Source organism: Anabrus simplex, chromosome 2 (genome assembly GCF_040414725.1).
Source record: "Anabrus simplex isolate iqAnaSimp1 chromosome 2, ASM4041472v1, whole genome shotgun sequence".
NCBI lineage: Eukaryota > Metazoa > Arthropoda > Insecta > Orthoptera > Tettigoniidae > Anabrus > Anabrus simplex.
The window spans coordinates 975,521,305-975,533,695 of record NC_090266.1 but is presented as its reverse complement, the minus strand read 5'-3'; the positions used below and the strand labels follow the sequence as shown (position 1 = coordinate 975,533,695).

Below are 12,391 nucleotides of genomic sequence, written 5' to 3'. Positions count from 1 at the left end.
ATTCGAGACATATATTTCAGTACTACATTGTATGTTGTGGGAACTAAAAGTGCAGCAACACTCAAATCCCGAGGCTTCATGTGGTGCGATTATATTCACTATTGAATTTGTGTTCAGTATGACAGCTGTCATGTTCGGCACACTATAAAAAGCAATGAACAAGATAACCTTGCAGTGTTCTATGTAGGTATTGAGTATGTCATAAATGAGAGCATGAAAACAACAAAATGACCTGTAGCAAATGAACAGATATACCTACAGGTAGAAATACTTGAGAATGGTAAACGATAATAATGATGGCTTTAAATAACTGGTAATAGTAAAAAGAAAGAAAGAAAGAAGGAAAGAAAGAAGGGGGTATGAGAACATAGTTGTTTCATGAAGGTATAACACAGTATAACTATATTGTATTATTCAAATTCAGTACGACATTTATTTCCCTCCCTCCCTCTGAATTTCATGTGCAAATTCAAGGGTTATCTTGCAGTCACAGCCCAACAGTAATGAACACCACTGGCAGCTCCTACTAAGGCAACCATGATATCCTGTTGACAAGATGAATTTTCTGCACAAGTGCTATTACTGGCCTGCTTGCTGAAACTGGTGTTCCATCTTTACATCTGAGGTGCTAATAATTGCTATTATTATCGTTCTCAATGCAAACTTATTTTCGTGTAAATAAATATCACACAAGATATGTTCGCCTCCTTGCATGAAACCACTTTATTGCCGCTACATCTGTTCCTTAACAACACACAGTTATACAGTACATAACACTACACTTTTAAGGGAAACACACTGAAGCATTTTACTTTCAATTTTGTTAAGTACAGATATCAACAAGTTTTCACACTGGTTATTCTCTTCACCATCACAGAATCAATTCTGAAAAGTACAGATATCGACTTCTGGAAATGTTCTTGCAACATTCTGAATGGAGCACATCCGAACATACAAGGAACAATTGATTGACCGGCCTCTTGATTGTAGTAGATCAAACATGAATGTTTGATTACGTATAGGCCTACAGAAACCACAGTGACAACATCTACAAAATTCCTAATGTTTCTACATGTGTCTGGATAATAAATCATAACAGTAAATTTCCAGAAAGCTCCATATGTATCAGAATGATAGTGGATTATACCCACTATAGAAATATTACAGAGTTTTCTACAATTTTCGACTACACAGATTTTGAGGATATACATACGTACAATACATATTTACATGGTATAGTGAAAATGAAAATCCACAGCCTGTTTCCAGTTGTTCGACCAGGTCAGGATAGGAATGAATGAAGCCCCCATCTAGCGGCGAGGATAGGAACTGTGCCGGCTGCCGAAGCCTGTCACACTCCTCTGGGGCAATGATTAATGATTGACAGATGAAATGAAATGATATTGGAAAATGTTGCTGGAATGAAAGATGACAGGGAAAACTTGAATACTCAGAGAAAAACCTGTCCCACCTCCACTTTGTCCAGCACAAATCTCCATGGAGTGACCAGGATTTGAACCATGGAACCCAGCGGTGAGAAGCCGGCCCGCTGCCGCCTGACCCACGGAGGCTACTTACTTGGTATAGTCATACTTAGCATTTAATAAAAGATAATTAAAATATATTAAACATAATAATGAAAGGTTTTACATGAGTTAGAGTATGTGTAGGTTGGCGTACATACGACAGTTATCCCCCCTAAAACCTTCAATATCTATCCTGTAGAATCCTTACTCTAGAACTTATATCTAAGTCTTCGTCTCTCTTATCCTCACTGTTTAACTACGCACAGACTCCCGCAGTCACACAGTCCTCTCATTGGTGCTGTTGCAGTCCAGAGTTCGCAGCCAGGTGGTTTGATCGGAGGCCACCACCTTCCCATGGGGGATCCGCTGGTTCCTGTCGATGGTGTCCTTCTTAGTCCACCGGTGTGATCTGTGGGACAGGCGTGGTCCTGTTGAGTTTCCTCTTTTTCCGGGGTGCTGAACTCGATGTTCTTACCGGCACATCGCTTTGTTATGCTAACAATTTGTTGGTTGTTTTGATCCACTTTTTCAATACGAATACGGGTCTAATCATGAGATTAGTTACATTGAACATCGCTTTGTGCCGGGACAAGTGCCCTGGTCAGGTGGCACCCTTGTTTGTCTGTTGTCAGTTCGGACCCCATTAGTTCTCCGTCTCCTAGAGGGGGTCCCTTTGCCCATGTCATTGTCATCACTGCCTCCATCTCCTGGGACATCGTCTGAGCCTCCTCCCTGGGCGGATCTCAATGCCGAGGAGCTTACTTCGGCTGTCGGCCGCCTTGCGCTTCGTGTCATACTGGTACAGCTCGTCTACAGTCGCGTAACCTGGTCGTTTGGTCTCGACGTTTAATACCCGTGGTGTTCTATTGGTGCTCTGAGTCCTCTCCTGCAGCTGGACTTGGTAGTCGGCTCTCGGTTGGTGGCCACTGCTGCGCCTGTTGAATTCTCCCACAACCTCCTCACTGGTTGAACATGGTTGGGGGCAGCATCGTACTTCCACCCCCTGCCCAAGTAGTCCGGCGATTGGGTATTCAGCTCCCTCTTCTGATGTCAGTCCAGTCTCGAGTTGGGCCCGGCATGTTCCCAAGGAAGTGATCCCGTCATCCATGGAGTTGCCACATTCACAACGCCATCAATGCTTACAGACTTAACTCATGTCTCCACAGCCATCGTACTTTCACGCAGGGCACTCGCTTCCTCCGCTGGGCCTTGAACTACGGACTCCACAACCGCGATCATCACTTTGGACCGCTTCCCGTCCGGTTCATTGTCGTCCTGCACGACGTCAGTGATCACCTCAGTTTTGAGATAGCGTACTTCGTTGTCCACAGACTGGGCCGACTGGTCCTCAGTTATGTTGGACTGGACCTCAATTATTCCATCAAGTTTTTATTACTCGGCCTGAATCAAGGAAATTAACTGTTCAAACATCACCATGGTCCTCTGGTCGTTCTTCATTTTCAAGTCAAGTAGAATCCAAGAATCCTGTCACGGTCGCCAATTTATCATTCTCAATGCAATTTTATTTTGGTGTAAATAAGTATCACACGAGATACGTTCACCTCGTTGCATAAAACTACTTTATTACTGCTACGTCTATTCCTTAACGACACACAGTTATACACAGCACTACACTATTAAGGGAAACACACTGAAGCAATTTACTTTTCATTCTGTCAAGTACAGATATCAAGAAGTTCTCACACTAGTTATTCTCTTCACCATCACACAGTCAATTCTGAAAAGTACAGATATCAACAGTCCACACACTGATTATTCACTTTGCCATCGCATGGCAAGACTGCCTACCCTCTCACTCAAGTCGATTCTGACACATACAGATATCTTCTTCTTTTTTTATTTTTTATTTTTTTAGTTGCTTTATGTCGCGCCGACTCAGATAGTTCTTATGGCGACGATGGGGCAGGAAAGGCCTAGGAATGGGAAGGAAGCGGCCATGGCCTTAATTAAGGTACAGCTCCAGCATTTGCCTGGTGTGAAAGTGGGAAACCACGGAAAACCATCTTCAGGGCTGCCGACAGTGGGGTTCGAACCTACTATCTCCCGAATAGTGGATACTGGCCGCACTTATGCGACTGCAGCTATCGAGCTTGGTCATACAGATATCAACTCACTCTAACCCACACTCGGCATTCTCTTACTGCACTGTCTCACTGACTGACTGACTGACTGACTAGTCTGTTATCTCAATATATATACTGTTCGACAAACAGTCTAGAAATATCAACTTCTGGAAATGTTCCTGCAACACTCTGAATGGAACACATCCGAACATACAAGGAACAATTGATCAACCGGCCTCTCGATTGGAGTAGATCAAAGTCGAATGTTCGAATACATGTACAGAAACCACAGTGATAACATCTACAAAATTTCTAATGTTTCTACATGTATCTGGATAATAAATCATTACAGTAAGTTTCCAGAAACCTCCTTATGTGTCAGAATGATAGTGGATTGTACCCACTCTGCTGGGCCTTGAACTGCAGACTCCACAACCCCGAGCATCACTTCGGACCGCTTCCTGTCCGGTTCATTGTTGTCCTGCACAGCATCAGTGACCACCTTGGTGATATACAAATATTACAAAGTTTTCTACAGTTTTTGACTACACAGATTTTGAGTTAAACGTATTCACAATATGTATTTAAGGTTATACAAATGTACAATACATATTTACAGGGTATAGTCATACTTAGCATTTAATAAAAGATAATTAAAATATATTAAACATACTAATTGAATGGTTTACACAAGTTAGGTTATGTGTATTATAGTGTACATATGACATTGTCCTATGCTGCAAATCTACTGTGGATGCCAGGTCATCGAAGCTATCCATGCATGTTCCATTATCAAAATTACAGGCAATACACTGCACTCCCTTATGCAACACATCCGGTTGGAATATTCTTGGCTAACAGTTGCTCTGCCAATAGTTGACATTCTCTCTCTTCAACATTTCTTCAGTTCCTTGCATATTTAATAGTCTTTGGAGGATTCCTCCTTGGTTAGTAAGCTGCTCTGTAATATTCCTCAATCAGAACACTAATGTCGCTTGCAAGTGCAGATTGTGTATTATGACTGAGAGTTTTGGTATGATCTGTGAAATATATTTTGAAATTTCTGTAGTTTTTCCTGTATAGAAATTAGAGCATTCTTCCATTTGAGTTTGAAACCATCATATATGAAATTTTGGTTCTGGCTTGAGTTCTGCTATAGGTTTATGTCCTATTTTTAATAAATGTAATTTTTAAAATTTTGAAATCTGTTAGTGTAACATAATTGTTCTGTTATTTTAAGTGTGCTGTTTTATGTTCTTTATTTTGTGTAGGAGATTGTTGATGTCATGTGGTATGTAGCCATTCATAACTGCTAGGTACGTTGTAATATGTAGGTCTTCTTCTTTTCTGAGAAGTGATATGTTGCTGAGTCTGCGTAACATTAATCAGAATGCTGAGTATTTGTGTTTTGGATCAGGGTGTCAGAAAACTCACTGTGACAAGGAGGCATACATCACTCTAACATATTCCATTGTATGTCCCCAAAATATCTGAAAATGTTTCTAATTTCTCCAGCTCACAAGGGACCTTCAATTAATGTTGAGAACACTTGAAACCGATTTATACACCATCCGAAGGAGTACACTGAAATATGTAAAACCCTTGAATATTATATCCTGTCGTGCATGTATATACAAGTTACAGGGCAGTAAAGATGTGCGAGTGGGGGTCGTCAGTGTCCCATTGGAGTGAAGTTAATTTGAACTGTTGGCGCGATGTAAGGAGAAGCGGCCGAGAGAGGGGTGGGAGACAGCACTGTGAGTTCAATGTGAACGTTGTACACCTGTTAAACTATGTATTCCTTTTAAATCGTAATGCAGTAATCACAAAACTTGGAATTAATTTATGCATCTTTTAAAAACACAGTTAAATACAATACTAACCTGCGGTTGTGTTGTAACTGCATGAGGGATAGAAATATTCAAGGTAAACATTTAAACACTGCATGTATGAGTATGTACTGATTAAACAATTACATACTCACTAATAATATGGCAGTCATGTTTAATCCCCTTCAAGATATTCAATCTCCTGTGAATGATAATGGAAATTAAGAAAAAATGTTCAAAACACAATAGCTTATTGCACTAGTTACATTGGAGTAAAGACAGCTGATCACAATTATTACTGTCCTCCATAAGGAATTCGCAAGTATCAGTTCCTTTTCTAATACAGTAGACTGTGCTATTTTCAAAAGTTTCATTTGGGCTAATTAGGCCCGCTAACTTCCACCCATGTCTATGTGACAAACGGAAGCGTGGTAAACATTCTTGATTGTAGATCATTGACATGCGTTTTATAATATTGTTACGCTGTTGCAAGTTCACATCGATATTATTTAACACAATGAAATCACAGATATGTTGGTCCATTGTTTTGAACATTCGGAAAAATGTCTGTTTAACGGTTGTAATTCAGAAGTTGTTTTTGCTGGAATGATTTTAACTTTTCATGTTCATAGTTATTTAATGAAAGTACTTCATGTATTAAGTTATTATCTTTGTGAGGCACGCAGGAATACAACAGTAAACAGTTCCATGGACCAGTGTGAGGTAAAAATGTCAACTTCAGAAATATATGGAAAAGGTCTTTTGTCATTTTTCCCGATTTTGACCACTGCACTATTAAATCAGGAGCTTTATACCCTGCTGGACAGCTTGACTTGTTGGTTTTGATTCCTGCAGTATGATAAACAGACAGGGAAGGAGATGTCCCATGCATGATACAATTGGCATAGTTGTGAATGAAAGTGTCTGTGCACTTTGTGATTGCTTGTTTTTTGCTATTTGTTTTACGTCGCACCAACACAGACAGGTCTTATGGCGATGATGGGATAGGAAAGGCCTAGGAATAGGAAGGAAGAGGCCATGACCTTAATTAAGGTACAGCTGGTGTGAAAATGAGAAACCACGGAAAACCATCTTCAGGGCTGCCGACAGTGGGGTTCGAACCCATTATTCCCCGAATATTGGATACTGGCCGCACTTAAGCAACTGTAGCTATCAAGCTTGGTACTTTGTGATTGTGTAACACTGCACACTCTACCTTCTTACCATGGTGATCAAGTGTTCTCCCAGAATGCGATTTTGTATTGATGTCAGATTGATCTGCATTATACACATTGTCAGCACCATACTGCTCTTTAAGCAAGATTGTCTCTTCCCTTCAAGAATGCAGTATGTTGTTAATAGTTTCATCATCATCATCTTCTTCTTTTTTTTCTTTTTTTGTGTGTGAAAAACTGCATAATTTTTTGTGATCCTATCTGAAAATGCTGCTTGAAATTCCGTACCTGTGCTGCACTTATTGACAAAGTAAATCAAGTGATTTGGCTTCTTCACGGGCCCATTTTTGTAAGTTCATATCGTGCACTATCAAGTTGTTTGTGCGAGCTTCCATAAATTTAGTAAACACCAATTCGTACAACTGCTTATATTTATCTTTGAGTGTTAAACTAGAAGATGGCTTACCAGTAGAATCCGCTTTTGCAGTATCTTCCTTAAAACGGTACAACTCCATCTCATGCTTCAATCAACGATGTCTGTTTTTCATAGAGTTCCATGATAAGTGAGGAAATGTTTGCTTTGGCTTCCGCTTCTTTGCACTCAACCCTGTGTTTATAATCTTTCTTTTTTCTTCCAATGACCATTCTGCTGTATGTTTTTCCGGGCTCTATGGACCTTCTGATGTTGATTCCTGTTTTGATGAAGGTGAAGTAGATTCTTCTGATGGAGATTCGTATTCGTCGGCCACAAACACTGTTTCAGATACTGGTTCGTGTTAATTTATATCTAAAGTCTGCCAGTATATTATTTCTGCATCAGTCTCTAGTATGTCTACTAAATACTGAAACATTGTCTCATTTTCTTTGGTTAAAACGAAGAGCTGGAAATTCTTTACTTTAAAGTGATTATATAACACATTCACTACATTAAGAGGGTTCATTTTTATAGGTAGAAGCTTACTTCGGAAAGACCCGTACATGATGACTCACCGCACTCACAGTGCTGTCTCCCTCTCTACCCCACTCCACCTCTCTCTCTCTCTTTTGTACACTTCTCCTTACATCACACCAAGAGTTCAAAATAACTTCACTCTGATTAGACACAGACAACCCCCACCCGCACATCTTTACCACCTTGTAACTCGTATATACATGAACGATAGGATATAATATTTTAATGTTTTACATATTTCAGTGTGCTCTTTCAGATGGTGTATAAATCGGTTTCAAGTTTTCTTAACATTGATTGATGGTCCCTTGTCAGTTGCTTATAATTATGTCACTTGTATGACTTACCTTCTTGTTTCTAATTCTAGGTGGGTTTCCTCTGGTCATGGAATCACATGGTAAGTCGTCGTTGGAAATTTGCTGCTACAACTGCAACAGGTGATGAAGTGTTTCAAACAAAGATCCTGAAAGATTTCAGAGAATTTTGTGCTAATTGCGATAATCGATTAAAGCATTTTTGGGATGGATGTTGGGTACTTAAAGAACAAAAAATGAAGGTATTCTAAAAACTGTTTTAATCTAAGACTACATCACCATTTGAAAAATGCAAAATGTTTTTTATTTATTGCTGAGTACATATTTGGTACTTATGGCAGTCTTTTTTCTATTTTTTAAAATATACAAATGCACAAAAATGAGCAAATAAGTTTTGAGAAGAGATTGCTCTTACAACTGGCCTTCTTTCACCTGTGTTCTCCACTCTATTTTTTATTTTTTATTTCGGAAACCAGATCAGTGAGAAGCCGAATTACAGAGTTCCGCAATGAAAAAAATTTACAATAGCAATATAGCAATATAAAAAGTCAATAACGTGTATCCAGAGGCGAAGTGAGTGATATGGGAAAAGTAGTCCAACTTTGCCCTAAGGATGCAAGATGGTCTTTGGTATGTGGTAAAAGATGGCTGAAAGTGAGCCCTTCATTTCCTACATTGTTGATTCCCTTCCTTGCACGATACAGATGGTCATTGATATTGGAGGTCTTTTGATGCCCTATTAGTTGATGAGGAAACCATGTACCATAACCTTCCCAGGGCTAAAAATATTTGTAATAAGCAGTGTAATTCTTACACTGTTCATTGCTGTACTTGTTAATCTTAAATTACATTAATATAAGCAATAGAAAGGAACAAAAAAGTGCAAATCAAGCCATGTGTAGTAAGATAGGAACCATGAAAGGAACATATACTAGGTTATACCGAATGATAGGTCAATGCAGGAAGAGGGAGAAATAGAAATAAAACAGAAGAGGCTAAGGACAGTCTTCATATGAATGAATCAATCAAGTAATATTATGGACAATCTTCATATACTGCTGTTTCTCTTCATCAGTTCCAGTTTTTCTATATCCATTTCTTCTCAGTGCCCAACGAGGTTGTCTCTGCTTCCCGGCTTCTTGAGGAAGGCGGGCTTCAAAACTAAATGAAGTACCATCTTGGCATGTGTGCACTCTTCGTGTGGGAAATGTAATATTACAAGTTGTCCATTTCATGACCGTATCGATGTTTAATCAAGAAGTAAGTATTAATAACCACCTAATCGATACTTTATTAATAAATGTAAATGTAAGGCAAGAAGAAAGCTGGATAAACACAAGTAAAAACAAAAAGAAAAGATAAATATGAATTCAGGTAAAAGACTAAAAACAAAGGGCAAACTCGAAAGGAGAAAAGGAAATCAATGGGTCAAAGTAAGTAATGGGAAGGAGCAAGCAAGTGCAAGTCAAGCCATATATGGAAAGACAGGAACACATAATAGGATATACACTATGACAGGCCATAGAGAGAAGAGGGCGAAATAGAAAACACAAAAGGACAAGGACAGTCTCTGCATCTTAGCCCCCAATGAGCTTGTTTCTGGGAAACTGCCCTATTATTTTGTTTATCCTATAATGCGTTCCTTTCGGTGTTCCTCTCTTTCTATAAATTGCTTAAAATACAATAAGATAGCAAATTTAAAAATCTGCTTAATGGATTTGAGCATCAGCTCTGATATTATCTATTTTCGTAGTATACTGCCCTAGCAACGAGGGATGGGAATTCTTCTCGCTCAAGAGTCTCAAGGCTGGTAGTCAAAATCTTGAGAATCTCATAGAACCTCTTGAGTCAAATGAACAGTTCTGTGGGCATAACACATGTGTAACATCTCTTCAGAATTTCTTGCCTGCAGAGTGCCATATACCGAATCTTCTCTGTTAATATTAGGATAACTGCTCATTTGCAAAAAAAGGAATGAAATGTTCTCAGAACTTATCTGCTCATACCTGTACATGTATATATTTCTCTTATAATGCATAGAAATTAATTTTAAACTTTATGAGATCAGATATGTCTCTGATAGGATTTATAAATGTGCATATTAGTGAAAGCTATTGAAAACCTTTGTTAATCTCAAATTCATACAGAACTTAATTTTTCCTGTGCATAAAGAGCCCTTTGTAGTGCATTCTCAGAATTAAGTTCTTTCTCAAGGAATTTTTTTTATTGTTACCTTTGTATCTTTCATTGTACATGTGGAGTGTAGCCAGATGTGCCGTTTTTGAGTACTATTATTGTTTGCTCAGATGATGTATATAATGTAACTTTTTTAGCTTGGTGCCAAAGAAAACTCAACACTTTACTACCATAGAAAGAATTTTTAAAGTTATTGATAAACTGCAGAAATGAATAGTGAGTTACCATCTTTAGTACTTACACATCTTGCTGGGCTGAGTGGCTCAGACGGTTGAGGCGCTGGCCTTCTGACCCCAACTTAGCAGGTTCGATCCTGCCTCAGTCCGGTGATATTTGAAGGTGCTCAAATATGTCAGCCGTGTGTCAGTAGATTTACTGACATGTAAAAGGACTCCTGTGGGACAAAATTCCGACACCTGGGCGTCTCCGAAAAACATAAAAGTAGTTAGTGGGATGTAAAGCCAATAGCATTATTATTGTTATTACTTATACATCACTCTTTTTGCATATTCTAGTCGCAACAAATGAGGTTTGCTATATTAAATAAATATTGTTTCCACAAATTGTTTAAAATATAGAGTTATGTACATCATATGTATATAAGCAAGAATTTCAAATATATACTGCTAGTGAAAACTTTAATCACTACTTGTACAGCGTGTTGCAAAACTATCTGTATAGATTGACTCAGGAAATGCCAAGACCACAATATTTTGGATAGGAATGTGTGTTCACTAGTATAAAGGTTTTTATTAATGCCTGTCTAGGTCGGCTGCTATTGACCAAAGTGGTGAAATAGGGAAGAAGTACCAGCACGTTCTCCTCAGCATCCACATTAATACAGCAAGCACTCTGTGGTGAACACTAATGCTGTGAGGGGTCATCTGACAATCAGATCGACCCATTTCCTAACCACCAAGATCATCAGATTTCACATGCTTCGATTTCTTCCTCTGTAGACTTGTCATGTAGCTCATGTATGAGTCACTAATTGAATCAGAGGAAGACCTTGTTACAGGAGTTTTTGTCGCCACTGGATGTGTTCACGACATATCAGGGATCTTTGAATGTATACAAAAATCAATGCCCAAAGCATTGATGCTGATGGTCACAACTTGAAGCACCTTCTGTTAATAAATGAGTGTTACACCACCTCCACCAACAATCGTACCTAGCGCCAACAGCTGACTTCAACAGACATACAGTCCTATTCAAAATAAGTTTCTCTTGGTGTTTTCTGTTTCCCATATCAATTTGTACAGATAGTTTTACAACACACTATATATGTGTCACAGTGTTCTTCAAAATAGTGGTGCTAATCATTTTCACAGATTTGTCTGCATTATTGCAAAATTTATAAAATATTTTGTAACATTCTAGTTTGAGATGTATTGCAACAGCTCTGTTGTGTAACTCTGTGGGGAAGATCGACTTCTAATGATAAAAGAGAAGTTACTTCATAAGAAATAATATTTATTTCAGATTCATAATGAAATCTGTGTGTTTTAAAGATAAATGGTGCTATGGCCTGAATGTATTCTAGTCACAAGAAATATGTATATTTTAATATATTTTTATCTCTGAAAAATGGTTTTTAATAATGAAATAAATAAATATATATGTATGAATATACTGGACTCTTCATTGTGCATTTTTTTTTTTTTTACTCAGGGACTTCCAGATCTATATTAGTGAAGTTGGCTGTCCTCCTTTAAGTGTTTTAATTTCTCTATATTCTCATACTTAAAATATTAAATATTAATTAAATAAAGCTGTTCAAACTCCCAAAATACACAGACTTAAAGAGAAGAACAGCATGAATGTGTGCTACTAGTAATGCTGATGAGTATTTCAGGTATATATACTCTTGAAAAACCTTTTAAATACTTACTGATTAAGTATGTAAGAAATGGTGATCCTAGGTTATAGTGAACTATTTTATTTTGTAAGTGACTCCTTTTCATTCTGTATGTATCAATTTTCTATGTTCGATGTTAGGCCCCTTTAAACAACAAGCATCATCAAAATCATCAATTTTCTATCGCAGTTTCCATATCCATTCTGATAGTTTACAGCATTCTTAGAAATGGTCATCAGTGCCATGTATTGTCTGTCCTTTATATTACCCTGAAACAGTGTTAAAAGGGCTGGAGAAGTCTTCAGAACCTTGTCAAAAATTAGCCTCCTATTTGAAGTCCAGCGTGAGGTAAGGATATATAGCTCTAACTTTTGCTCACATATACAGTTTGAACATGCTGGCTGATTGGGCCTCTAGAGTTATTAGTGGTTATGGAACAACTGAAAACTAGAGAAACTAG

General features: G+C 38.2%; 1 protein-coding gene across 2 annotated transcripts in view; it reads left to right on the top strand.

Moving 5' to 3' along the window:
• Positions 1-8,397, top strand: part of Iml1 (GATOR complex protein Iml1) — a 724,094-nt gene extending 715,697 nt beyond the window's left edge. For both annotated transcript variants that reach the window (XM_067141784.2, XM_067141783.2), the window contains one exon: positions 7,931-8,397. In XM_067141784.2, the coding sequence (XP_066997885.1) occupies positions 7,931-8,128 (198 nt within the window). In that variant the 3' untranslated portion in view covers positions 8,129-8,397. The remainder of the gene's footprint in view (positions 1-7,930) is intronic.
• The last annotated feature ends 3,994 nt before the right edge of the window (positions 8,398-12,391 follow it).